The sequence below is a fragment of the Vulpes vulpes genome, chromosome 6 (assembly GCF_048418805.1).
Source record: "Vulpes vulpes isolate BD-2025 chromosome 6, VulVul3, whole genome shotgun sequence".
NCBI lineage: Eukaryota > Metazoa > Chordata > Mammalia > Carnivora > Canidae > Vulpes > Vulpes vulpes.
Genome location: NC_132785.1, coordinates 9,303,607 through 9,331,534, shown reverse-complemented (window position 1 = coordinate 9,331,534; position 27,928 = coordinate 9,303,607). Strand labels below are relative to the sequence as shown.

Genomic DNA, 27,928 nt, shown 5'->3' with positions numbered 1-27,928 from the left:
TGTTTTGAGGTGATTACTTTGAATAACAGGCAGTTATTTTATACTGAGGCCTTGCCGGTTTTCCTTTTTTTTCATGAACACATAGCTCCTTTTGATTATTAAAGTGATTAGAAACCAACCTTTTTTCTTAAAAATTATTTTTATTCTTGCCTTTTTTGATAGACTTTACTAAAGGTTTCCGAGGCACTGCTTGATGGCAGCTTTGGGAACTGTAACTCCCAGTATGAAGAATACAGGGTGGCCTGTCATAACCTGCTTCCTTTCACTTCTGCTTTCCTGCCCGGTGTGAGTGAAGTGGACAGTCACAATGTGGCCCTCAACCATGCAGTTAACTATGACGTCTTGGCAAACGAAATTTGAAATCCCATGCAAAGTCGACTCCTGTAAGACTCAGAGCTGAATTCAGATCAGGGTTTCTTTTTCAGGGTGTATTTTAGTAGAGCTATGAAATGAAATAATTGGATAGAATTTTTAAATGGAGTATTCCGGGAGCTTATCTTAGCCTTTACCTGACTCTGCCAATTTACATAAACATCTGTTTAAAATTACCTGTTTATACTTGTACAGTTTTCCTAAACTTTCAGATTATCAGCATTGTGATGGGTGCTGTCATTTCAGTATCATGAATATAATTTCTTATTGAGCTAGGTATACAGCCCCACTGTATTTTTTTCTTTAGATCTTGGTTTCAGAATCTGTGTTTTGATCTGTTACTGATTTGTTGTATTGGGTTTTTGCTTGCTTTTTAAGTAGGGCACATCAGTTTTAAAGTATTGACTGTCAAAAACAATATGGAACTTTTTTTGGCAGACATAGAGGTTGATTTTAAATTTTTTTCAGTTTGCCCTTTATACACCTTAATTTTTTCATGATTTACCATTTCCTTTTTTAATATCCATGAAAACGATACTTTCTATTGAGTAAGGGTACTCCAGTTTTATGTAGATGATTCAGAATGTGGAGATTGGTTTGTGTCTTAATCATGGAAATTCACTGGTAAATTTGTTGCATATCCCTAGATCAGACTTTTAAAGACCCACGGGTAAGAATTATACTTCTTGACTAAATTGCTTTGCTTCTTGACTATAAGTAGTTTATATCTGAGTGGTGTGCTTCAAGGGAGCGTAATAGAGAAGAATACAAATTATAAGGAAACACTCTTATAGCCATGCATTGACTATTAAATACATTTTGTATCAGCAGAATGGGAATTTAAGCTATTGTTTATTAAAACATTGTTGAGCAATATTTGGGGGGGTATAGGTTTTTGTTTTATCTTGTACAGAAAACAATAATGGAATCATTCAGTATATTTCTTTCAGAACTGTGTAAATATGTCTAATATTAATACATCCCTTTAAGGCAAATTCAAGAAGGGAGATTTTATTTAGAGAAGCCATTCTAATTAAGATGGTTTTCCTTCACTCTAAGCTATTTAGATTCATAATTGTTAAGAGAAATAAACTCACTGTAAAATAATGCCAACCTACATAATGCTGTAATAAATTATTTTGTACACGGTTACTTATTTGTATTTGTGTATTATTTCACATATTTTGTCCTTTTTCTTTGAAGGAATAAAGACTTAATCATCTTAATTTTTACAAGTTGATTAAAAAATAAATACTTACCAATAAATTCTGGTGCCACAGCAGCTTGGCTGCTTCTTAGTGTTTTAAAAATTTTAGAGCTCGGCAGTCTTTTGTCACTAAGTGATCCTGACAAACATTTAATTTGTTATGTTACTTTCAGCAAGATGCCACTTGCATAAATGATTCCCATTAATCATAATATGGAAGTCATGCTGTCAGCAGCAGTCTTTTTTATTTTTATTTTTGTTCAGTGGCAATCTTTTAAAAAGTATCCCATTGGGATCATATAGAGTTTCTGAGAGTTACGGGGTGGATACACTTGAAATGTGAAGAGTTAGATTCAGGGTATGGAAGGCAGGATAAAGGGTAAAATCCAGTAGTGTCTGAGTCAGTGTATAGAGGTTGTTGTGTCTGTTCTCCTTCCTACTCCCATCTCACTTTTGAGTATAAACATCGTATAAACCTGGGTTAGGGGCAGGCATCTTTTGTAGTTCTAGGAAGCAGGGCTGTGTCATGTTGCCCCACCTCCCACCTCCACCCTGCCTCCAACTTTGGCAGAGGCCCTTTACAGTTCAAAAAGCTAAAGGAAAGGCATCTGAGAACCAAGTACTTACAGAAGTCTCTAGTCTCAAGAGAAAAGTGAGAAGTCTTTTGTCCTGGGTGATCCTGCCAAGATTATCAGAACAGAGAGGAAGAGACACAAAGTTTAAAGGCATAGTGTGGTAATTTAAGAATTTGGCTTCAGGTTTCTTGTGATTTTTCCCTTGAGGAACTGAATGAATTTAGTGGGCAAAGCCTAGCAGGTAAAGAGCCATAAATCAGTCTGTATTTATTGTGCACCTGTTATGTTTCAGACACTATTCTAGGTATGACCTATGCAGTCGTGAACAGAAGTTAAGTACTATCCTCATAGAGTTTATATTCTGGTGGGAAGAGTGAGAAACAAATACAGGATATAATATTCAGTAGTGATAATTACCATGAAGAAAAACCCAGCACAGGGTGAAGATAGTACTGTTGATTATAGTGGAATTTTAGAATATCAAAGAGAATAGTCTAAAAGCTTATAGAGAAAAAGAGCAGATCATTCTCAAAAGAAAGTCAAATTTATCAAAAGTATCATTGAGTATAAAAAAAGTTTTTTTTCCAATTCTTGAAGAAAAAATACCTTTGAGTTTAAAATATTAATCCAGCCAAATTAGCCTAGAATGTGATAGCATGTAAAAATACCTTCAAGGGCAGCCCCCGTGGCACAGCGGTTTAGCGCCGCCTGCAGCCCAGGGCGTGATCCTGGAGACCCTGGATCGAGTCCCACATCAGGCTCTCCGCATGGAGCCTGTTTCTCCCTCTGCCTGTGTCTCTGCCTCTCTCTCTCTTTCTGCATCTCTATGAATAAATAAATGAAAAATCTTAAAAAAAAAAATACCTTCAAGTATGGCACCTGGGTGGCTCAGTCCCTTAGGTGCTGGACTCTGGATTTCAGCTCAAGTCATGTCTCAGGGTCATGAGAGCAAGCTGAACATGGCACCTGCTTAAGATTCTCTCCCTCTGCCCCAGTCCCCCAACCTGCTCCTGTGCAGCCACGCTCTCTCAATATATATAAAATAAATAAAGCAAAAAAGGGACTCCTAAGTGTCTCAGTTGGTTAAGCGTTTGACCCTCGATTTCAGCCGAGGTCATGATCCCAGGGTCCTGGGATCAAGCTCCAAATTGGACTCTGCTCAGCAGGCAGTCTACTTAAGGATTCTCCCTCTCTCCTTGCCCCCACCAAAATAAATAAATCTAAAAAAAATTGGAAGTAACTTGCTCAGTTTATCTAGTGGGAAGCAGAGAGGAACAAAGTATAGTCAATGGAAAATAGGGTGGCAGAAATTTGGATGTAGCACTGATTACAAATAAACATGAATGGGTTAAATAACCAATTATTATATTAATTATTTACAAGAGATACTTGGAACCAGAAAAATTGAAATAAAAGGATAGAAATAGCTAACAGGCTAATATGAACCAGAATAAGGTGGAACGATAGTCTAAATAAAGTGGAATTTAATGCAAAATATGACAAAGACATTATTACAGTTGATTCTTGAATAATGTGGGTTTGAACTGCCTAGGTCTGCTTATACTTTTTTTTATAACAGTATAGTACTGTAAATATTTTCTCTTATGATTTTAACATGTTATTTTCTCTAGCTTTATAGGAATACAATGTATGATACATATACAAGATATGTGTTATCAGCTGTTTATGTTTCTTGGTAAGGCTTCTGGTCAGCAGTAAGCTATGGTCAGTTTTGGAGAGTCAGAAGTTAATACATGTATTTTTGAGATTTTCAGCTGTGCATGGGGGCAATTCCCCTAAACCCTGTATTGTTCAAGAATCAACTATACATTGGTTAAAAAAGAATTTAATGCTAAAAATGAAATTGTAAAAAATTAACAGTAAAAATGTTTACCTTTGTTGATGGATGTTAATTAGACATCATAACCATTTTGATATATATATATATATATCTTATATATGTGTGTAAGATACATCCCCGAGACTAATATATATCAATTATATCTCAATTAAAAAAATACAAAGTACATACCTATTACTTATATGCACTTAATATTACCCTTAAGTTATATCAAGCAAAAGCAAAGGACTAGAGAGAGAAATAGAAATAACAACCATTACAGTTGGAGGTTTTAATACACTAATCTCTTCCCCTCAAAAACTGAAGCAGACAAAAAAAAAAAAAAAGCAGGGAGCAATTACTGAAGATAAATCGTACAATTCCCTTGAGTTATTATGTATGTAGAATTCTATACCAAAGTACAGAGTAATTAAGAATGGCTTACTGTTTTTAAGTAGGATGGGCCAGGAAGGCACTTCTAATGAAATGACATTCGAAAGGCTTTGCAAATCAGATATGTGAGTGAAGAGCATTCCAGAAGGACTCGAAAGACTCCATTCAGGTCTTGAGGTGAGAATTTTTTTTTTTTTTAAGATTTTATTTATTTATTCATGAGAGGCACAGACAGGCAGAGGGAAAAGCAGGCCCCATGCAGGGAGCCCAACAAGGGACTTGATCCTGGGACTCCAGGATCACTCCCTGAGCTAAAGGCAGGCGCTAAACCGCTGAGCCACCCAGGGATCCCTGAGAATTGTTAATAGACGTCTGATTGGCAGTATGTCTCTAAGTTCTTTAATACATCATAGAATAAAAACATTTGGACAGTGTAGATTTGAGCAACTATGAAGCTTAGTATAAGCATTATAACGTTTCAGTGCCCAGTGACTCTTGTCCTGTCCAAGAAGGTCATTAGTGAAGTCTGATAAGTTTTTATCTGTGAAATAACTTCAACTTATATAGTCTCAGTAACAGATTTGGTTCTCAACTGTTTATTAAAATTGTTTAAGTCACTAACGGTCTGCCTGTTAAGCCCTACCTACCTCATTCCCCCGAATTTGGGAAATTAGTCCTAGAACACAAAGTTCTGTTAAAATTTTGTAACTCCTTTGGGATTTTGCACTTTCAGATAACTATTGTTGTCTTCAAGTTGCTAAAGTGTCTTCATAGCACCTGAGTTAGATTTTATGTTGCCTTTGGCTCTTGGGAACCTCTGAACCTACAATCATATGGTCAGTTCACCCCATGGCTGATTTAGGACTGGCTGGAGTTTTTCTAATTATCAAAGACTTGGACTGCCTTTGAAAGGAATCGTCTCTGGGCCATCGCTGAGTTCTGAAAACCTATCCCCGTATCCTCACCCTGCTTTTAATCCACCAGGGATCTGCTGGGACTAATACTTTTGGCAGATCTGTGACCCGTCTCTTTGTGACCACTAAGGCATAAACCCCTCTGGCTTGTTCTTTCCAATACTCTCATCCCCATCTGTTTTCTCTTCCTTCGCCAAGCCTCCCTTATGTCTTTTGTATTCTTTGCAACTTCTCTGGAAATACTCCACTCCGTGGTCATTACAGTTCTATACACCCGCAGTCTCTGCTTTCAACATTTCCCTCTTTGTCTTTAACCTTAACTGAAAACTTTGAGTTCTCCATCGAGCAGTCCTTTCAAGTGGAGACTGTTTATTTTCTCACCATGTGTTTGGAGAGAGGGTTCACACTATCTTCACCCACAACTGCTTCTAGCCCATTACTCTTCCACTGTTGTATAAAAACCTATGTCTTTGAGATGAATGTCACTGGGCTGTGTCATCCTCGACTCCTCCTTATTGCCGTCATTTGTGCACCTCCCTGACTCACAGATTTTCTCTTCCCTCCAATCGTGCTGAACCTCTGGATGGTTTTAGCATCTATTTGGTGAACTCATTCAACACCACCTCCCAGTTCCCTGATCCCCTTTGCTTCAGTGATTTTCATCTTCATTCAGATCAAACTAACCAATCCCCTGGCCACATCCACTCCTTGTTATGGGTAGAAACTTTCACTTCTGAATAACTTAGGTAAGTCACACTAACTAATGTCCTGTTCACTTGGCTATTCCTTCCATAGCTGGTTCACCTCATCACAACCTCCCACGACTTCTCCCAAATCGCTTTTGACACCCATCTCTGTCTCTGCTTTATAGTTCCCATCACTGTCTTTGCTTACTTAGATAGTTCTGTTAGTTTGTAACTCTGATCAACTGTCTCATTCCATTTTCTTCTATCTTCATTATCAACAATAGCCAAACTATGGAAAGAGCCCAAATGTCCATTGACTGATGAATGGATAAAGAAGATGTGGTATGTGTAGACAATGGAATATTACTGAGCCATCAAAAAATTTGAAATCTTGCCACTTGCAACAACATAGATGGAGCTAGAGAGTAGAATGCTAAGCAAAATAAGTCAGAGAAAGACAAATACCATATGATTTTCCTCATATGTGGAATTTCACAAACAAAAAACAGAGTAACCAAGAAACAGACCCTTAACTCCAGAGAACACACTGATGGTTACCAAAGGGGAAGGGGGCGGAGGAATGGATGAATTAGGTGATGGGGATGAAGGGGTACACTTGTGATGAGCACCGGCTGATGTATGGAAGTGCTGAATCACTATATTGTACACCTGAAACTAATACCACACTATATGTTAACTAACTGGAATTAAAACAAAAAGTGTAAAAATAAAAAGAGAACGCTAAATTAGTTGTAAATGTGTTTTGCAAACACTAGGGCAACCACTTAACAGATTGCAAAAGAAGTATAACTAATATGCTAAGAGAAAATGAAACCATATAAACTGCTCAATTGAAACCAGAGAAGGTAGAAAAAGAGTAGAAGATCAAAAACAAAACAAAATTACCCCCCCCCCAAAAAAAAAAACCCAAACGAGAAGCAAACAAAACAGGGCAAAGAATTGAAAACAGTTGTCTGTCTGTCTCTCATCTATTGTCCATTGATCTGATCTGCAGTGTCCAGTTTGGGAGCCCTAGTCACTTGTGGCAACAGCGCTTTGGACTACGGCTAATGTGTCGGAGGAAGTGGATTTTAAAATCCAGTTAATTTAAATTTAAATGGCCACAGATGGCTAGTGGCTGCCATATTGGTGACATCTGTCTAATGGTTCTTCCCATAGGGGCATCTTTTTTGCAATGCAGCCCCCCACCCCGTTCCCCAGAGGGACGCCTTTTCCGAATCCCTCTGTAAGGCAGCTCTGCGCACCAGTGGTCGAGGACTTCTTTGGGTTCTCCATTCATTCAGCTTGATTGTGAGCCCCTGACGGTCCCCTGGCCTGTCTGCCTAGAGTGCAGAGCCCTCAGCTCAGCTCAAAGTAGTATCCATAGTGCCGCCGATGGATGCCTACAGTCCCTGAGCGCTGTCCCCAGTCTTATTTGACCCCCACAGTTGCCCTGGCAGGGAGGCATTAGCACGCTCGTGCTACGGACCACCACCACCAGTAGAGAAACCAGCTTTTCCCGGGGCCTGTGGGCTTTTCAGTAGCAGAGTGGGGTTCAAACCTTCCAACCTTGCAACATGCTCCTCCCTCTGTCAGGATGCTCGGTGCCCACGTATCTTACTTGTGTTTAAAGTCTTGGTTGGGGGATCCCTGGGTGGTTCAGCGGTTCAGCGCCTGCCTTTGGCCCAGGGCGTGATCCTGGAGTCCTGGGATCAAGTCCCGCGTCAGGCTCCCGGCATGGAGCCTGCTTCTCCCTCTGCCTGTGTCTCTGCCTCTCTCTGTCTATCATGAATAAATAAATAAAATCTTTAAAAAATAAATAAATGAATGAATAAATAAATAAAGTCTTGGTTGTCTCCATGAGAGAATCAGTTCCCTGAGGGCCGGGCCCATACTGAGCCCATTGTGGGGGCCCCTGTCTCTCCCAGTCCGCGCACTTCCATGGTTTCAGGGCTAGAATCCTGTTGCCCATGTGGTTAGTTCATAGTTTCCCCCACTGGAGGGCAAGCTTTTCCAGTTTTATTTACTTTTCTGATTTCTTAAGACTGCCGGGAACCGGCTGTAGAAGGGCCTGGGTTGTTTGCTATGTTTTAATTGTTTTGGGGAAATGAGATGGTTTCCATGTGCTAGAAGTTGTGTAACATACACTTTCGGATTCAGTATATCCTGGCGGTCGCCTTCTGTCCACACTACAAATTCCAGATGCAACGTTTGTGAAGTGGAAAGCCCACACTGGCCGTGGTTGGCTGGTGTGGAGGAGTTAGGGGCGGCAGAGGGCCCTGGTCGGGGGGGCTGGAGGGGACACTGCTCTCAGGCAGGCCCCAGCCCCCCTTCTCCTCTGCAGGGGGCAGGGTCGTCCCGGTGAGCAGTACCCCGTGGCTCAGTGTCCTCCAGCCAGAAGGCCCTCAGAGTCAACCATGTTGGTCGTCCCCCCCGGGCACCTCGGGGGGCACGAGTAGGCCCCCTGGAGCACACGGGAAGTCATGCTCAGCGGCACAACTAAAGGGTACAAGCAGCCTCGGCTCTGCGCACCATTTCGTGGACGTGGCTCTCTTCCTGGGCTCACAAGTCTAGAGACAATGAGAGTTTTGAATGTGGGACAAAAGTGAACCAAGCCTTTTTTATTTTATTTTATTTTATTTTATTTTATTTTATTTTATTTTTTTTATTTATTTTTATTATTTTTTATTTCATGATAGACAGAGGCAGAGACACAGGCAGAGGGAGAAGCAGGCTCCATGCAGGGAGCCCGACGTGGGGCTTGATCCCAGGTCTCCAGGGTCACACCCTGGGCTGAAGGCAGGTGCTAAACTGCTAAGCCACCCGGGCTGCCCCGAAGCCTTTTTTTTTTTTTTTTTTTTTTGCAAAATTGATTGATTGATTTTAGAGAAAGATAGAGAGCATGAGCAGGGGGAGGGGCAGAGGGAGGAGGATGGAGAGAGAAGCCACAAGTAGAATCCTCCCAGGACCCTGAGATCGTGACTTGAGCCCAACCAAGAGTCACCCACTTAACGGACGGAGCCCCCCGGGCGCCCACAAGCGAAGCAAGCCCTCCTCCCACTAGTGCCCGGACACGCAGAACACGGCAGCCTACATAGGCAGAGCGAGCTGCCCGTCATCGCGCCCGGGAAGATTCCAGGTTAACCCCGGGCACCCACAGGTCTGCCTTGAGGCTTCGCTGCAGAGCCCCTGTGTGCAGAGGCCGGCGAAGGTGGGGCGGCGCAGGGCTGCACCTGCTCCCCTGGGGCCCCCTAACGAACCCCCAAACCTAATGCGGCCTCTTCCACACGTGCTGGCCGCCAGCTGCTCTCCCCAGGGTGACCGAGTCCCTTGTGTTCCCCGGGGCCTCAGATGCCCCTGTCTTGTCTGTCTTCGTGGTGGTGGGGGGGGGAGAAGGTAATCAGCAGCAGGTGGCACCCCCCAGTGGGGGTTCTCGCCTCAGCCAGGGAGGGGCACCCGGGGTCAGAGCACTGGAGAGCCCGGCAGCCTTCCCTCCTTAATTCTACACCCAACAGAAGGGGTTGGGGTACGAGCAGAAACGTGTCCCACTGTACAACGTGGACGGCAACCCCTGACCACCAGCGGACACAGCAGGTGGGGAGCTGAGGATTCCACGGTGCCTTTCATGAATATTCCCCAGTTACTTCTCCCCCCCCCCCCCCCCACTCTTGCCTGCTCATCACTCAAGCGCTTATAAAACACTCTCGGGACCCTCCCCCTCCAGATATTTCAATTCCATTGATTTGGGGAGGGCCTGGGCAGTGGCACTTTTTAAAAGCTCCCTTTGGGGACACCCCGGTGGCTCAGCGGTTGAGCATCTGCCTTCAGCCCAGGGCGTGATCCTGGGGCTCCTGGTTCGAGTCCCGCATTGGGTTCCCTGCATGGGGCCTGCTTTTCCCTCTGCCTGTGTGTGTGTGTGTGTGTGTGTGTCTCTCTCTGTGTGTCTCTCATGAATAAATAAATAAAATATTTAAATAAATAAATAAAAGCTCCCTTTGAAGAAAAGCGACCTAATTTTAACATTGAGCTCCTCTGCTCCGGGCGACCGACGGTGGGATCAGAGGTGAGGAGCCTGCAGAGCAGGGGGCGGCTGGGCTGGAGGGAGGTAGCAGCAAGGGGATCACGGGAAACCATTCACTGCTTTACGGGGGAGCAACATCTTCCTGGTTCTTCGCAAAGCTCTTCCCAGCTCGTGATCTGAGAGTAGTGCATTGAGGAAAGGGCACAGCTTTCGGAGTGAGACAGGCAGGGTGAGACACCCAAAGTTGGGTGACTCTGGGCAGGCATTTATCCATCGTGTCCCATGGGTGCTGCGGTGAGAGCCTGATGTGATTGTGGCCTGGGTGGCAGCACTCTGTTATCTATAGTCCGGTAAATATTTGAGTCTCCTCTTTTTTGTTTCTCTGCAAGATAGCTTTTGAGCCCAAATGGGCAATTGCTTCTTCAAAGCCCTTTGCACATGAGGCGAGGCTTGCAATCCTCCAATACCTGCAAGCGCCAGGGATCAAGACTGTCCCTGATACAGTGATCGTGTGTCCTGAACCCAAGAGTCCAGACTAAATCTTCTAAACCATATTAAAAGTTGTGACTACTGGGCAGCCCGGGTGGCTCAGCGGTTCAGTGTCGCCTTCAGCCCAGAGCATGATCCTGGAGACCCGGGATGGAGTCCTGCACCGGGCTGCCTGCATGGAGCCTGTTTCTCCCTTGGCCTATGTCTCTGCCTCTCTCTCTCTCTCTCTCTCTCTGTGTGTGTGTGTGTCTCATGAATAAATAAATGGAAATCTTTTTTTTTTAAAAAGTATTTATATGAAAAAGATTACAGAAGAGGATAAAAATTCAATGACTTTTAGGTAGTGTTTTGTATTTTTTTAAATGCAAGGATGTACTGATTTCTGTTTTTTATGCAGCATGTGCTTATTTAATACTGGAGCCAGTCTGGACCAGTCAAGTCCTAGGTTCTAACCTTGCATCCTTATTTTTCTCACAGCACCTGGGTGCTCCGAAAATGGAAAGAAGATAAAAAAACAAGTTCAGAGATATATGAAGACAGGTAAAGATCTCAAGGCTCTCAGTGGTTTGTTTCTCTTATCCATGGTTGCTGTTGTTTGAGATATAAATATCCTATCGCTAATAATTCTTTTTTCGATTCCAATTTCCTACTGGTCTTTAGAGTTGCCACATCAAACTGCCCAAAGCATATTATGAAATATTCAAGACTAGCTTACGAGGGTCCTAATTAACAACAGAACCCATTCCAAGTGCTGCTCTACATGTTATATGCTAGCCTGAGCGCAGGGTGCTTTTCTTCTTACCAACATCATGTGTGTGTGAGAGAGAAAGAGAGACAGACAGACAGAGATACAGAGAGAGTAACAGATATTGGGCTGTGTTTCTGGCTTGTCCTCTCCAAGGGGGACAGAACTTGGCTTGCTCTCTTCTAGTAGAGGGTTGGAAAAAATCAGCTATTTTTGCTTTGGGGTAAAATGATCTTGTGACATAAAGCCCCATGAATCCCACTCCCAGGAATTTATCATGAATGAAACTAATCAGAAACCAAGAGAGCTGTTTAAACTTATTTTTGTAAAATTGTAAAATAGCTGCCTAAATATTGATCAATAGGGAATCGGTAGGGTAACTGTGGTAAGAGCAGTGGAACATGATGCGGCTGTCAAAAATGATACGGACAATTACGCCGATGAGAAAAGAGTCCCACTGCATATTGTTGAATAAAAATAAGCCACTTACGTAAAAGCGTATATAACATCCCACTCCCATCATACTGCATAGGTTTATACACCTCTAAGTGTGTGCATGCACACACGTCTCCGTGTGTTAGCGTTGGGTAATGTTCACTTTCTTGGTACTTTTTCACATTGTTTTGTTTACAGTGAGCATGGATTACTATTATAAAATAGTCATTTTATAAAAACTGCATTCATAAAGATATTTACTATAATATTCTCTATAATAGAGAAGATTTATAGAGCACTGTATTAGGGTTCCCCAGAGAAATAGAACCAATAGGATGGATAGATACATAGATAGATGGATGGGTGGATGGATGGATGGATGGATGGATAGATAGATAGATAGATAGATAGATAGATAGATAGAAGAGATTGATTATAGGATCTGGCTCGCCTGGCTTTCGAAGCTGAGAAATCCCTCAGCCTGCTGTCTGCCTCCTGAATGAGGAAAGCCAGCGGTGTGATTCAGGGTCAGGCTGCAGGTGTAAGTCCTGGAGTTCAAGGGGCCAGGTGCCAGGAGCTCTGATGTCTGAGGACAGGAGAAAACAGATACCCCAGTTCAAGAAGAAAAGGAGGCAATTCCTCCCTCCTTCGCCTTTTTGTTCTCCTTGGGCCTTCGGTGGGTCGGGGATGCCCATCCACGCTGGTGAGGGCAGATCTCTTTGCTCAGACTGCTGAATCGAATGTTCACATCCCTTATCCAGAAATAGCGTTTCACCAGGCATCTGGGTATCCCTTCGCCCAGTCAGGCTGACACATAGGATTAACCCTCACGAGGACTATATGCCAGGCCCTGTGCTAAATGCTTTTCATACGTTATCTCTATAATAGCCAAAGCAGCAACAAAACAAAAAACCGAAACTGAAGACAACCTAAGATATTTGATGGTAGAAAAAGTATTTTAAAAAGTGGAAAAATTTTTTAAAAATAAAAATAAAAATAAATAAATAAATAAAAAGTGGAATCATCGGCCCCCGTTAAAATTCCAATTATGAAGATTGTCTCAGGTCATTGGAACACACTTAGCGTAGTGTTCAGAAGGCAAAGACGCTGATTGCCGCCTTGTAAATTATGTCCGCCTGGAGTGGGGGGCTGGAAGGTGACAGCAGAAGGCAGTGGGATTATGATGGGTGACTTTTTTTTTTCTCCTTTTAAAAACTTGTAATGTTGGGACGCCGGGGTGGTTCAGTGGTTGAGTGTCTGCTTTTGGCTCAGGTCATGATTCCAGGGTCCTGGAATCGAGTCCCACATTGGGCTCCCTGTGTGGAGCCTGCATCTCCCTCCGCCAGTGTCTCTGCCTCTCTCTCTATGTGTCTCCTATGAACAAAGAAATAAAATCATTAAAAAATTATTATGGAAATTTAAAAATACACACACAAGTAGAGAAAACGGGAGAATAGGAGTACAACTCTCATGTACCGATTGCCCAGCTTCAACTGAGAAAAATGAGTTAAGTGTGGTCCACATTCACCTCACTTGGTCCCAGTGATCTGATTTTTACCTGTTCCCTTATCTCCTCCCCACTATTTTTTCTGGAACATGTAAAGGAAATTCCAGGCATCCTGTCCTTTCTACCCGGCTTTTTCCCACTCTCTGAACACCACACCATTGCCACCCCATGTGTTATGTTTGGTGATTAAAGTTTACGCAACACAGAAGAGAGCGGCAGCGTTTAAAAGGCCCCTTCACTGGGAAACGAACTAGGGTAGGTGGAAGGGGAGGTGGGCGGGGGGTGGGGGTGACTGGGTGACGGGCACTGAAGGGGGCACTTGATGGGATGAGCACTGGGTGTTATTCTATATGTTGGCATATTGAACACCAATAAAAAATAAATGTATAAAAAAATAAAATAAAAGGCCCCTTCATGGACACAAGATACACAACAGTGCGGGTAGGAGCATACACTTTTCAGGCAAGATACTGCAGAGGACTAGCTGGTAGGAGTTTTTCTTGCATATATTTTCAGACCTCAGATCTGGAAGTCAGGTTTTTTTTTTTTTTTAAGATTTTACTTATTCATTTATTTGACACACAGAGCGAGCACATGCACAAGCAGGGGGAGCAGTAGAGGGAGCAGCATGTCCCCAGAGAGCAGAGGATGTGGGGCTCAATCAGAGCCCTGGGATCACGACCAGAGTCACAGGCAGATGCCCAACCGACTGAGCCACCTGGACGCCTCTGTGAAGTCAGTTTTTTTTATTTTTTTATTTACTCATGACAGACACAGAGACAGAGGCAGAGACAGAGGCAGAGGGAGAAGCAGGCTCCATGCAGGGAGCCCGATGCGGGACTTGATCCCGGATCATCTTGAGCCAGAGGCAGACGCTCAACCACTGAGCCACCCAGGCGTCCCGTGAAGTCAGTTTTAACCAGCTCTGCTTAGCATTTTGCCTGTTCCTTCATCCATCAACAGCTTCTCATGTCAGTCAGCAGCTTTCTTACTTACCCAGTGCCAACAACTAGGAGACCACGTAGGCTCAGGGCTACGGTTAGCATTCCATCTGCCCACCTGAATCAGAAATACAGGACCCAAAGGGGGACAAAGGAAATTTTTTTTTAAAGATTTTATTTATTTATTCATGAGAGAGAGAAAGAGAGGCAGGATCATGACCTGAGTGGAAGGCAGATGCTCAACCGCTGAGCCACCCAGGTGCTCTGGGGACAAAGGAATTAATTGATTTAAAAAAAAACAAAAAACACCATTTATAATGTTTGGCTTCCATTCTGCGTTCTCCCTCCCGCGCCCAGCGCCATCCGTCCAGGAGCCTTGGTGCTCCAGCCTCCCCGCCAGCCTCCCCGCCAGCCTCCCCGCCAGCCCTCTTCCGCAGCCTCTGCTCCCTGGCCTCCTGCATCAGCGCACCGGCCACTCTCCCTATCCTCCCCCTGAACTCATCGGACCACCTTGGGACCTCTCCTGTGCAGATATCCAATGTGACGGGCACTTCGTCTCCCTACCCGGGCAGAGGGAGAGGGGTTCCTGCATCTGTACCCCTCTGTGCCTGGGGGGGTTGCTCAGCAGCTCTTCCCAGCGTGAATCAGCTTGTGATTTTTTAGAGATCGATTATTCTTCGTTGGGCTTTTCCAGCCCTGCCTCCCTTGGTCACCTTTCTGCGGCCGGCGGATGGTCCCTGCATCTCATTTCTGCTTCTTAGTACCTGCTGCCAGACGTTGAAAGGAGGAAGCGACTGGGGCGGACGGCAGCTGCTGCTCAAGCCATCAGGAAAGTCGGACTTGGGCAGCGTGTTTGGATTCTCTGTGCTTTTAGCTTTTTCCCCCACCCAGTCGGTCATTCATTAAACCAAATTCCCGGAATCTTGCAGTGACCTTGGGAATGGCTGTCATAGGTCGTGTCCTCGGGAAGGGACTGGATTCCGACTCAGCTGGGGAAATTCACTAAGGCCAATCCGTTAAAGCAGAAGTGACAGGTCTCTGGGAGCCATCCCCACCCTGTGTGCAATGGAGTCACAGAGGTTTGGGGGGGCTCCTCTTCCGGGGGGTTCTGGTGTTACTTTCCAGCCACATTCTGGGACACGCTGCTCCGGTACTGGATCACCAGCTAAGCTGCAACCAAGAGCCACCCGGATGCCCCCCTGCCCCCGGATGTGATTAACATTTAAAATGATGGAGTCTAGGGGCACCAGGTGACTCAGTGGTTGAGCTTCTGCCTTTGGCTCAGGTTGTGGTCCTGGGGCCTGGAATCGAGTCCCACCTTGGGCTCCCCGCAGGGAGCCTGCTTCTCCCTCTGCCTGTGTCTCTGCCTCTCTCTCTATCTGTGTCATAAATAAATAAATAAATAAATAAATTAAATAAATAAATAAATCTTAAAAAAAAATCGGTGGAGGGACGCCTGGGTGGCTCAGTGGTTGAGTGTCTACCTTTGGCTCAGGGTGTGATCCCAGGTCCAGAGATCAAGTCCTGCATCGGGCTCCCTGTGAGGAGCCTGTTTCTCCCTCTAAGTCTCTGCCTCTCTCTGTGTGTCTCTCATGAATGAATAAAATAAATGAACCTTGTTATTCTTTACAAAAAAAAATTGGTGGAGTCTAAGTAAAGCAGGTGGGCCTCGTCCAATCAGTTGAAGGCCTAAAGAAGACAAAAGACTGACTTGCCCTGAGCAAGAAGGCTGCCACCTGACAGCCTTTGGACTCAAACTGCAATTCTTCCCTGGGTCTCAGCCTACTCCCTCACAGTTTGGACTCCCCAAGCCTCCAGGAACATGAGCCAACCCTTAAAAATAAATCTTGAGCTCTGTCTCTCTCTGTCTCTCTCTGTCTCTGTCTCTGTCTCTGTCTATATATATATAATATGCACATACTTCGTCAGTTCTGTTTCTCTGGGGAACTCTAATACCGTGGTATATACATTTCATGAAATATTATTTGGCCATAAAAAGGACTGAAGGACTAATTCATGCTCCAACGTGGATGAACCTTGAAAGCATTAGGTACGTGAAAAAAGCCGGTCACAAATTTTATGATTTCACCTATATGCAAAGTCAGAATAGGCAAATCCACAGAGGCGTAAGGTAGATGAATGGTTCTTTAGGGCTGGGGAGCAGGTGTGTGTGGGGGGAATGGGGAGCTACTGCTAATGGACTTGGGCTTTCTTCTGTGGGGGATGAAAATGTTCTAAAATTAGATTATGGTGATGGTTGCACAACTCTGGACATATACTAAAAATATGGAATTGTACACATTACACAGGTGAATTATATCTCAATACAGCTGTTTTTTTTTTCCTTTAAAAGTGTAGGTAGTAAATGAGTGTAACAAAATTCACGAAGAGAGTACAAAAATGTCTGAAATTCTGGGAAACACTGAATTGGAGCCTGATGTTCCTCGGAGACTCTCGTGAACCTCTCTGGAGACACACTGTCTGTACTTGTTTCCTTTTTATTCCCTGTTGTGTTATTCATAGCCACAGAAAATCAATCCAATTTTGTCTTTGACTGGTAGCTGCATTACTCAACCTGATTAAAAATATAAGAGCAAAATATAGGTTGGCTTATGAAGTAAGAGGTAGAGACGCTGACAGATGCTCAAGAAGGAATCTAAAATATACATTGGACCACTGCCTGGAAGAAGGATGGAAATTTATTACATGAGGGAGGTTTATGTGATACTTCATGTTCTGAGTATTTCCATCCACGAACACAGAGCTGACCTGCCTCTCAACCTAAGTGGAGACGGAGGTGGTGGGGGCTGGCTGCACACCCAGCATCCTCCATTGCCTCTGAAAATCAGTGTGCCTTAGAGATTTTTTTGGAGAATTGGTGCCAATATATTTCCAAGTGGCCACAGTCCATTCCCTCAAAAAAATATTTTTTTTTAAAGAATGGATTAAGCATAAAAATCAGTTCACTAGGGTTCTACATATAAAAACCACTTTCATATTAAATAAAAACCTTCTAGGCAGCCTGGGTGGCTCAGCAGTTCAGCACTGCCTTCAGCCCAGGGTGTGATTCTGGAGACCTGGGATCGAGTCCTGTGTCAGGCTCCCTACATGGGATCTGCTTCTCTCTCTGCCTGTGTCTCTGCCTCTCTCTGTGTGTCTCATGAATAAACAAATAAAATTTAAAAAATAAAATAAAAATAAAAACCTTCCTTAGGTAGTCAAGCTTTTTTAAGGTACTACCCCCTTTTCTGAAAACTAGTGATCATATACTAGCCAACCCCTTGTGGTCCTTGGTGAGGGACAGCAAGAGTTGTGTCCCCACCTCACAGACCACAGTGGATTCCACCAAGAGTAGATATCTGACCCCCACTGGACCATCAGACCCTCTTTCCTGGAATTCGGATACAGAGCTTAGTTCATATGCTTCCAAAAAGAATTCTACAGTGACTTGTGAAAGTTTTCATTGTACATAAATGGAATTGCAAAGGATGTTATTTCCTGGGTTCTACAAATTCTTACATTTTAAAATAAAACAACCACATCATTCTTGTCCCCTTATGCAGTGAAATCTAAATTCATCCATTAAAAGAAAAAGGAACAAGTACTTTATTAACAGCAGGATATTATACATCATTCTTTTTTTCCCTCCTTAAACCTATGTTTACATTCCAAATTCAGTATTTTGTGTTGATCACGGTATCTTAATTCTCCAGAACAAAAAAAACTTACATAAATTGAAATTAGAACCTTAAAAACCTGCAGTAACCATAGGCTCTGTGTTAAAAACAAGTAAATATGTTACATATTTTTAAAAGTATTCAACGTAAAATAAAATATTATTGGCCTTTTAAACTCTTGGAGCAAAAAAAAAATAAAAAATAAAAATAAACTCTTGGTGCATGTATTCAAAGATAAATACTTCATATTGATGAATATCACATATTCCTACTTATCCCATTTTTTTACTTATCCCATTTTTAAAATCATATCTTTAACTATATGTCCCTGTAATCAATCTATATAATGATTGACTTTGTCCAAATAAATGTACAAAGGAGACTGGAAGTGATTTGCATGCTAATGACACTCTATTCTTTGACATTCTTCTCAGCTTTATGCCCCAAATCCCTTAGTGATCTTCCATCAAATATTATTTTAATGATCTTTCAGTGGGCAACTCTAGTAGCAACTTCTTTAGTCTCAATGTAAGCAATAAAGTGAACACTTAGGATTTGCCTAGTGGCAGATGCTATCAGTGTCCCACCTCCTTCTCGGAGGCACTAGGCATTTTAGGATGCAAAGAAGGTGTCCTATTCCAAATATATATATGACTGTTCCTGAGAGGTTTCCCTTTACCTGAGTGTGAGGGAGACAAGTGTCAAGGAGTTCATGCCCCTGGGGACAGCCTTCAGTCAATGATAAGAGATTCTGAGCTCCCTTGATTTGCAGGTGGGATAGTCCTGAGGTGTGTTCTATACAACCTTAAGGTTCCCTGTGGAAGTGAATGCTACTAGTTTTTCAGTGGTAATTTGCTAACCCTGACCCTAACCCTAACCCTATATTGGGTTCCTTCTCTTCCCTAATACTTTTCCCTCTCCTGTTGGTGCTTCCCTCATAATGCATTTGCACTCAACTCTGGATCTTGGGAATGCCTCTGGGGTAACCCAGCTGCAGTGGGTCGAATTGTGGCCCCCAGAAAGATATCTCCAATCCCAAACCCCCCAGAACCTGTGATTATGATCTATTTGGAAAAAGAGTCTTTGCAAAAGTGATTAAGTTAAAAATCTCAAGATGAGATCATCCTGGATTATCCAGAGGAGGGTCCCTAAATCCAAAGACAAACACCCTTCTGAGAGAAAAAAAAAGAAGGCCCAGAGTCAGAAAAGGTGCTGGGAGGACAGAGGCAGAGATAGGAATGATAAAGTCATGAGCTGATGAATGCCACCTGGAGCCACCAAAAGCTGGAAGAGGCAAGGAAGGATTTCCCCCTACAGTCTTTGGAGGGAGTGTGTTCAGCTGACACCTTGATTTTGGGCTTCTGGTTTCTAGAACTGTGAGCAAATAAAGTCCTGTTGTTGTAAGCCACCAAATTTGTGGTAATATTTGTTGTGGCAGTCACAGGAAACCAAGTTCTGGGGACGGATGGTGGTGAAGGCTGCACAACAATGTGAATGCACTTAATGCCGCTGAATTAATTGTACACGTGAAAATGGTTAAGATGGTAAATTTTACATCATGTGTATTTTACTGCCACCACCACCACCACAACAAAAGAAATAAAGAAAAAATAAGGGAAGCTAGAGATTAGATTGGATTTAGTCAGTGCTCAAGGGATCCCATGGGTTGGGAGGGCGCATAGGAGGCGTTTAGACATGTGATATGGGGTGGGGGCTGGGGGCCGGAGGGGTTGGATTTCTTGTCTTATCTCACAGTCCCCAGTTGGATCCCTCCCGTGGGCTTAGAAGAACAAACCAGAAGGCACCCTCCCATACAAAACCAACCAACCAACCAAACATGGCATGAGTTTATCTGGAATATAGCAAGCATTTGCATCCTCTAGACTTGGAAAGCTCTAGCAAAACTCTTTCTCCCCTGGCTCTCTGTCTCCAGATGTGATGACTGCTATCAGGGAAAGGAGGCGGAGTTGGCTAGGCACAGCCTTTACACCACTGAGAGTTCTTGAATTTTCTCCGTTTGGGCTTCCTTTGAGCATCTTTGATACTCAAAGCAATAGTTTAACGATAGGTATTAACTTTTTCACCTGAAAAATCTGCTTTTACACATCCTCTCATGGATCCTCATAGGAGTGTGTGGATCTAGGGCTGCATGCACCTGCCCTAGAAGCTGAGCAACTTCATCTAGGCATTCTGCGTGCTATGTGAGCAGCTGCCACCGGATTGTTGGTGCCAGTTAGGCCCTTACTCATAGTTGCTCCTAGAAGCTCACAGTCTCACAGAGGAGACACATAACAGTGTTAGCTGGGATTTTCCCAGGTTTGAGTGCTGAGAAAATTAATCTAATGATCTTAAGCTAAAAGTCAATATATGTGGTTCTTTTAAGTGGGAATTTCAGGGATGTGGGTATCAGGCACCTCTGGATTCAGGCTTCAAATATTTCTTTTCTTTTTTTTTTTTTTAAGATTTTTATGTATTTATTAATGAGAGACACACCCACATAGAGAGAGGCAGAGACGCAGGCAGAGGGAGAAGCAGGCGCCCAGGACCCGGGGATCCCAACCTGAGCCCAAGGCAGACACGCTCAACCACTGAGCCCCCCAGGGGGTCCCAAGGCTTCAAGTATTTCATCAGAATTGGGTCTCTTTTGGGATATCTGGGTGGCTCTGCGGTTGAGCATCTGCCTTTGGCTCAGGGCATGATCCTGGGGTCCCCGTATTGTGTCCTGTATCAGGCTCCCTGCATGGAGCCTGCTTCTCCCTCTGCCTATGTCTCTGCCTCTCTCTCTCTCTCTCTCTGTGTGTCTCTCATGAATAAATAAATAAAATCTTAAAAAAAAAAAAAAAAGAATTGGGTCTCTTTCTACCCCACAACACTGGTCTCCAGTGGGTTCTTAGATTTTCCTATGGAGCCAAAGTTCTAGGTGTCTGTGATATTAGTACCAGTAATTTGAGAGAGAGAGAGATGAATTCTTTCTCTTCCAGGGTCCCATCAAGCCTCCAGAGAGAGAGCTCTGCCTCTGGGTGGCCAGGCTGCATCTGGTGCCTCCCCTGTGTGTGGGAGAGGTGGGGGCCATATAAGTGACAGCCCCAGTAGGTGGAGAAAGGAGTTTCTGAGAAGAAAAGATCCTGGCCAGAACAAAAGTAGTAGATGTCTGCTGCAGACATGTATACAAATAATTGCAGGTCAGCGTGATGAATACTATAAAGGAAACACAAGCGAGGTCCAGTGGGGACACAGAAGGGGTTATCAACTCTACTGGATGTGCTCTAGGTAACGCCAAATAAACCCCATAGAAGGTATCACACATGACGCATTTTTTTCAAAATTAAAATAGAAATACATTAATTGTATTCAACATTGTTTCTCTACAGCTCCATGGCTATTACTGCCTTTCTTGTTCAGTTTTCATTCCTAGATCCAAGCACAGTCCTTGCATGTTTTAGTAACTCAACAAATATTTGTTGAATTGGAGTTTTAGAACAACCATAAGATAATCTCTTGTTTAGATGAAGATTATTATTTAAAGATTTTATTTATTGATTCATGAGAGACACAGAGAGGCAGAGACACAGGCAGAGGGAGAAAAAGGCTCCCTGCAGGGAGCCCAATGGGGGCCTTGATCCGGATCAAGCCCTGACCTAAAAGTAGATGCTCAACCACTGAGCCACCCAGGCGTCCCTAGATGAAGATTTAAAGAATTCGAAGCACAAAAAAATCATGCTGAAATTTACATTCCACTTTTTGGGATGCCTTAACTTTTACCCAGAGACCCCATTTTGAAATAACATCAGAAGTCAGTTCTATTTTTAAAGTTGTGTGTTTTTGTTTTTTGTTTTTTGTCACAAACATATGATAGTCTTGGGACGCCTGGGTGGCTCAGTGGTTGAGTGCCTGCCTTCAGCCCAGGATCCTGGAGTCCTCGGATCGAGTCCCACGTCGGGCTCCCTGCATGGAGCCTGCTTCTCCCTCTGCCTTTGTCTCTGCCTCTCTCTCTGTGTCTCTCATGAATAAATAAATAAAATCTTTAAAAAAAAAATACATCTGACAGCCTTGATTTGATAAGTTCTCAGGGTTCTTGCCCCATGATCAAATAAAGTATTATATGAGAACACTATGCAAACATTGTAAAATCATGGAAAAATTTAAGCTGCTTTGATTAAAAGTTTGGAAACTCAGGTCTTTAACTTATTCTTGTGATATAAGGGCAGTTCATAAAGAATCTAGAGTGTTCTTAGTCAGCTTGCTTCTCTATCCAGCACCTCCCTGGAGAATTTATAGTTTTTTTTTTTTTCCCATTCTGGTCCAAACAGGCCCAAAAGCACATAGAATTCAAGTAGACTGCGTATTTATTAACTAACAGCTAATCAGGATCTGGTGAAAAAATTATTAGGGTGAGGATTTTTGACTTATTAATATTTATTACTTAGCCCAAATAGCTTTTGATCTTTGTTTTTAAGCACTGTCACTTCATACCTTAGCTCACTTCATAAAGGGTCTGTGTGGATTTTCTCCTCCGACTGTATTTTCAATGGACCTCAGGCACGGGGTTGGACTCATCACCCTTGGTTTACCTCCCACTCATCTCTGGTCCATGCCTGGCCCTCTTTTATTTTCTCTACTTGGGTGTTTATTTGTTGATAAATTAACGGACACTCATGAACTCGTTATCCAATTAGAGAGGGAACACACTGACCATAACTTCCTTCTTTCATGTGCTCCTGCCCTGGCCCATTTACCACCCCCACCCTGGGACTCCTCCCACTACATGGAGCCACAATTCAAAATTTTGTACTTTTATTCATTCTTGATCTAAAATATTTTTTATTGGAGCATGTGGGTGGCTTCACCAGTTAAGTGTCTGCCTTTGGTTCAGGTCATGATCTCAGGGTCCTGGGATAGAGCCCCACTGCTCAGTGGGGGGAGCCTGCTTCTCTCTTTCCCTCTGCCTCCCCACCGCTTGTACTCCTTCTCTCATGCTCTCTCTTAAATAAATAAATAAACTCTTAAAAAAATAATAATCAATTGCTCCTCACAATCTCAGGCCAGCTCTTTCTGCTCACGGGTCCTGTCCCGGTGCTATAATAAAAATAAATAAAATAAAATATTTTTAATCACACATACATGCATGCAAACCACATAATGATTAGTTTTAATTGTTTATGACTTTTACAGAAGAGATGTTATGCCCTATATAATCATCCAGGACGTTGTTCCCATTTAGTTTTCTATTACTAAGAGTCATCCGTATTGTTGTGGCTGCTGTGATTCATTCATCTTCACCACTATGTAGTATTTCACTGGGTGACTACACTGGCATATATTTATCTGGCCTCCAGGACACTGGAGTTCATTCTTTCACATTTCTTGCTGTGATACAGAGAGCTGCAGTGGAGATTTTCATATACGTGGTTCTCTCTCCCGGTGCATACCTGGAGTTGTCCTCAGTTTATACCCAGGAATGGAATGTGGGTTGGTGGTAGGGTGGGTGAAAGTTCAACTTCTCAAGACAATGCCAGACTGTTTTCCAAAGCAGTCGTAGCAACCTATGCTCTCCCCGGCAATGTGTTAAGATCTATCGATCGGTCTTCTTCAGAACTTGGTATTGCCAGATGTCTTAATTTTTGCCAATCGGATGGACGTAAATGGGTATCTCTTTATGGTCTCGATTTGCATTTCCTGGATTATTTATGAAGGATTTAATGAATGGAACAGGAAAAAATGATTATCCATATGAAAAGTAAATCAGATTCCCATCTGACATCAGACATGCAAATCAATTCCAGATGGATTAAGGATTCAACTGTCAAAAGCAAAACTTAAAAATTTTTAGAAGAAAACATGGTTAAATAACTTTAGGTCTTGAGGGTAGGGGAGGATTTCTTAAACAGTGGACACCAAAAAAGCTTACTACAAAACAGAAGTGTGAATCTGACAATAATAAAATTAACCTGTATTCAACAAAAGACCTGTTAAAGAAGGTGGAAAGATGAACTACAAACTGTGGGAAGATGTGTCACATACAATGAAGAATCTGCATCAAAAATATTTTAAGAATTCCTACAAACCTGTAAGGAAAGGACACCACAATAGCAAAATAGGCAAATGACACATATTTCATGAAAGAAGAAACACAAAAGGCCGATTTTCATATGGCAAATTCAATTTCCTTAATTTTGAAAAGCATCTTTTGAGTAAAAATAGGAGAGTTTAAAAGCTCCTATGGTCTTCTTCCAGGCTAAGAAAAAAACCCCAAACATCTAGAAAAACACAATGCAAACTTAAGTGTTCCTCTAATATTTCAGGAAAAGCAACTAAAACTAAAGGAAAAAATATTTACTAATGTATTTTAAGTTCGCTCTCTGATTTTGGTTATTCCTGTTGCCTTACACATCATTGGCACTCAATAACAGTTAATTAATTGATTGATTCACTGTGCCTGATTTTCTGTAACTTTGATTTCTTTCAGACTTGGAACAGATGGGCACATAGTTTTGAGACATTAATAAACGTCATAAAACATGATCTTCTTTCTCTGAACTCTGTGCCCTGCTCGCTATAAGAATAAAGCATCCACTTGAAGGAAGAAATCAGATTTAATCTAAAAGGCATGGTATTGCTATGCAGAGCCCAGACCCTGTGGTTGACAACAAAGTGCTTAGTCGGCATTCAGAGCACAAAAGAGGATGGGAATGCCCCCAGGCCCCCTGCACAGCCGGACCTTGAAATCAAACAAATGTGCTTTTATAAAACAGGCCCTACATTGTAAGGTGCCCTCACAGAGCACCAGTGTAAGAAAGGTGGCATTTCAGAAAGTAGGTGCTTCTTTTGTATCAGATTGTTAACATGTGAGCTCACAGCATTTTTTTTTACAATTTTTTTTTTTTTTTTTTTAGTTAAGAAAACAGCTCAGAATGTTAACATTTCTGAAGGCTGGTCAGTAGGAGAGTATCTAAAGGAATTTGACTGATGCGCTAACATTGCCTCGCATTTTTTGCAGCCATGCCCTAGGTAGTGTAATCTTTGTGTTGATTGATGGGTTGGAAATTACACACTAAAAAGACTTAGAATGGTGTGTTTTCTTTGACCCAGCAATTTATGAATTTATTCTAAGAGTAAATCTATGAATGTATTCTAAGGAAACAATCATGAATGAGCCTAAATATATCGCTACTAAAATATTCAACCAAGCATTGTCTATAAAAGTGAAAACAATCTAAATGTGCAAAGTGGGGAATGGATCAATTGTAATCTATGCCTATACCCGTGAAAATGATGAGAAGAATATTTGAAGACATGGAACCTGATCTTATGGTCACAGGCTATTAAGCAGTATATAAGGTAGGATTCTATTTAAAGCACATAGAGCAGTGTATGCCTAAAGAACACAGACTGGAGAGATACGCACCACCCAGGAGAAGAGAAAAGAAAGTACAAATGAAGAAAAGGCCCCAGGACTGCTGCGGAGCACAGAGACATTAGCAGAGATAGAAAGATTAGGAGTGGGCACCTGGGTGGCTCAGTTGGTTAAGCATCTGCCTTGGGCTCCCAGTCATGATCCTGGGGTCCTGGGATCGAGCCCCATATCTGGCTCCCTGCTCACCAAGGAGTCTGCTTCTCCCTCCTCGGCTCACACTCTCTCTTGCTCTCTCTCAAATAAATAAATAAAATCTTTAAAAAAAAAAAAAAGATTAGGAGTAAAAAGACAAACATAGAAACAAATAAAAAAAAACTTAGGAAAATACCGGTTTGAAGGAATTTAAAAAAATATGCTTGAGTCAACTCTCAAAATATAAGAAAACCAGTGGAGACTGTATCTAGTTGCAGCTGCAACAGATTGCCACAAACTGAGCTGCTGAAGTCCATAGAAATCTATGATCTTACAGGTTTGTGCGTTACAAGTCCAGTAGGTGTTCTCTGTGAGCCAAAGTCAAGGTGTTGGTGGAGCTGTGTTCCCTTGTGGAGGCTCTAGGGGATTTTCTTGCCTTTTTCTGCCTCTAGAGACCACTCATACCCTGGCTTGTTGTCTCTCCCTCCATCTCCAAAGGCAGCACTGTTGGACTTCACACCATTCTTCCTTTGTCACATCTCCCTCTGACCACAGCCAGGAAGGCTTCTCTGCTTTTAAGGACCCCAGTGATCCAGGGTTCTCTCTCCCTCTCAAGGTCCTCAACCTTCATCCCATGATGGTCATTTTGCCACATGATTATGGGGATTTGGACCCGGGCACCTTTGAGGGACTGTCATTCTGCCGACAGCAGGAGCCTTGCAAGCATAATATTTCTAAGATTCATCTAGAAATTGTTCTGTGTGTGTCAATAGTTTGTTCTTCCTATTGCTGAGCAGTATTCTGTTGTAGGAATACATCACAGAATTGTACGTCTATTCTTCTGTTGATGGATGTTTCGGTTATTACCAGTGTTGGGCTACTATGAATAAAAACGCATTTTTACATTATTTTTTATTTCTCTTGGGTAAAGATGTTGGAGAATTGCTAGATTGCAGGGTAATCCCATGTTTGACTCTTTATGTGTTTACTGGTCATTCATAGACCTTATTTTGTCAGGTGTGTGTTCAAGTGTTTAGCCCATGTTTCCTTTGTAGATGGTTTTTCTATGTTCTTTTTTTAAAAAAATTATTTATTTATTCATGAGAGACACACACAGAGAGAGAGAGAGAGAGAGAGACAGACAGACAGGCAGAGGGAGAAGCAGGCCCCATGCAGGGAGCCTGATGCGGGTCTCAATCCTGGGACTCCAGGATCATGCCCTGGACCAAAGGCAGACGCCCAACCACTGAACCACCCAGGAGTCCCGGTTTTTCTATGTTCTAAAAACAAATCCTTTGTCAGATGTATGTATTGCAGCACTTTCTTTCAGTCTGTGGCTTGTCTTTTTCTTTTTGTAATGGTCTCTCTGATGAACCAAAGTCTTAAATTTTGATGAAGTCTGATTTCTCAATTTAGAATGCAGAGTGAGAAAAGGTTGGCCAAGGAGAGACCTGTTGGGAGGCCAGAGTGTAATTTCACAGAGGAGGATTCAACAGGGCCCTGAGGAGATGTGGTGAGGTGTTAGGGGGTTCGGTGGATATTCAGGATAAGTTTCAAGGAGAGAGTGGTCAATGGTGTGAATGCGGAAGAGATGCCAATTAAGATCGAGAACTGGTCTTTAAAAATGTAAGAAGTTGCCCTGTTTCTTTTTCTAAAGATTTTTTAAGGGCACCTGGGTGGCTCAAGTGTTGAGCGTCTGCCTTCGGCTCAGGTTGTGATCCTGGGATCCGAGATCGAGTCCCACAACAGGCTCCTGAGAAGAGCCTGCGTCTCCCTCTGCCTATGTCTCTGCTTCTCTCTCTCCGTGTGTCTCTCATGAATAAATAAATAATTCTTTAAAAAAAAAATAAAGATTTTTTTTTAAAGTTTATTTGGGAGAGAGAGAGAGTGAGTGTCAGAGAAAGAGAGAGGGAGCATGAACCGTCAGTGAGAGGCAGAGGGAGAGGGAGAAGCAGGTTCTCTGAGCAGGAGGGCCTGATGTGGGCCTGGATCCCAGAACCCCAGGATCATATCCTGACCCGAAGGCCGCAGCTTAACTGACTGAGCCACCCAAGTGCCCCAGAAGGTGCCCTGTTTCAAAATCATAAGCAGCCTTAAGTCTTTTTTCTGGAAGGAAACCTGTGTGACCAAATGACCTTCTGGGACCAGAAATGTGTGTAAATCCCAGCATGAGGCTGTATGGTTAATTTAGGTTCAGGTCTGGTTAATTTAGGTTCATGGCTCCCCACCCCTCCTCAGTAAGGGACAAGGTCATATTTGAACAGCGAGGTCACTTAACATCTTTGTCAATATGACCATGTGGCTGGGACCACAGGAGGCCCTGGGCTAGAAAATGGAACAAGTCAGAAGGCCCGGTGGACCACAGGTTTAACCTCTGCCCTATGTCTGGTTCTGCAGTAGGAAAAGCACAGCAGTGGACTCCTGTAAGCCACAGAGATAGGTGAGGGCGCGTTAACTGAAGCGTTGTTTGTTGACAGAGGAGAACTGAAAACAAATCCCCATCAACTGGAGAGTGGATAAATAAACCGTTCTGTACTCATTAAATGGAATTCGATTTGGCAGATTCAGTGAATAAACTAG

At 42.9% G+C, this 27,928-nt stretch overlaps 1 protein-coding gene and 2 long non-coding RNA genes across 7 annotated transcripts in view; 2 read left to right on the top strand and 1 right to left on the bottom strand.

The window, feature by feature from the left end:
* NAA16 (N-alpha-acetyltransferase 16, NatA auxiliary subunit) overlaps nt 1–1,524 on the top strand; it is a 65,524-nt gene extending 64,000 nt beyond the window's left edge. For all 5 annotated transcript variants that reach the window (XR_012001987.1, XM_072760635.1, XM_072760633.1 and 2 more), the window contains one exon: nt 163–1,524. Coding sequence is in view for 4 of the 5 variants with exons in the window: in XM_072760635.1 (XP_072616736.1) it covers nt 163–360 (198 nt within the window). In the remaining variant the exon portion in view is untranslated. The remainder of the gene's footprint in view (nt 1–162) is intronic.
* A 2,838-nt stretch (nt 1,525–4,362) lies between these two features.
* LOC112928061 (uncharacterized) lies at nt 4,363–19,453 on the top strand. The gene is made up of 3 exons (XR_003236681.2): nt 4,363–4,564; nt 10,975–11,037; nt 16,479–19,453. It is a non-coding gene; the product is annotated as an uncharacterized lncRNA (long non-coding RNA).
* Nucleotides 12,926–15,475, bottom strand: LOC140599289 (uncharacterized). Its single transcript, XR_012001986.1, has 3 exons — nt 14,890–15,475; nt 14,181–14,243; nt 12,926–13,051 (listed from the first exon to the last, which is right to left on the bottom strand). It is a non-coding gene; the product is annotated as an uncharacterized lncRNA (long non-coding RNA).
* Nucleotides 19,454–27,928: the final 8,475 nt, after the last annotated feature.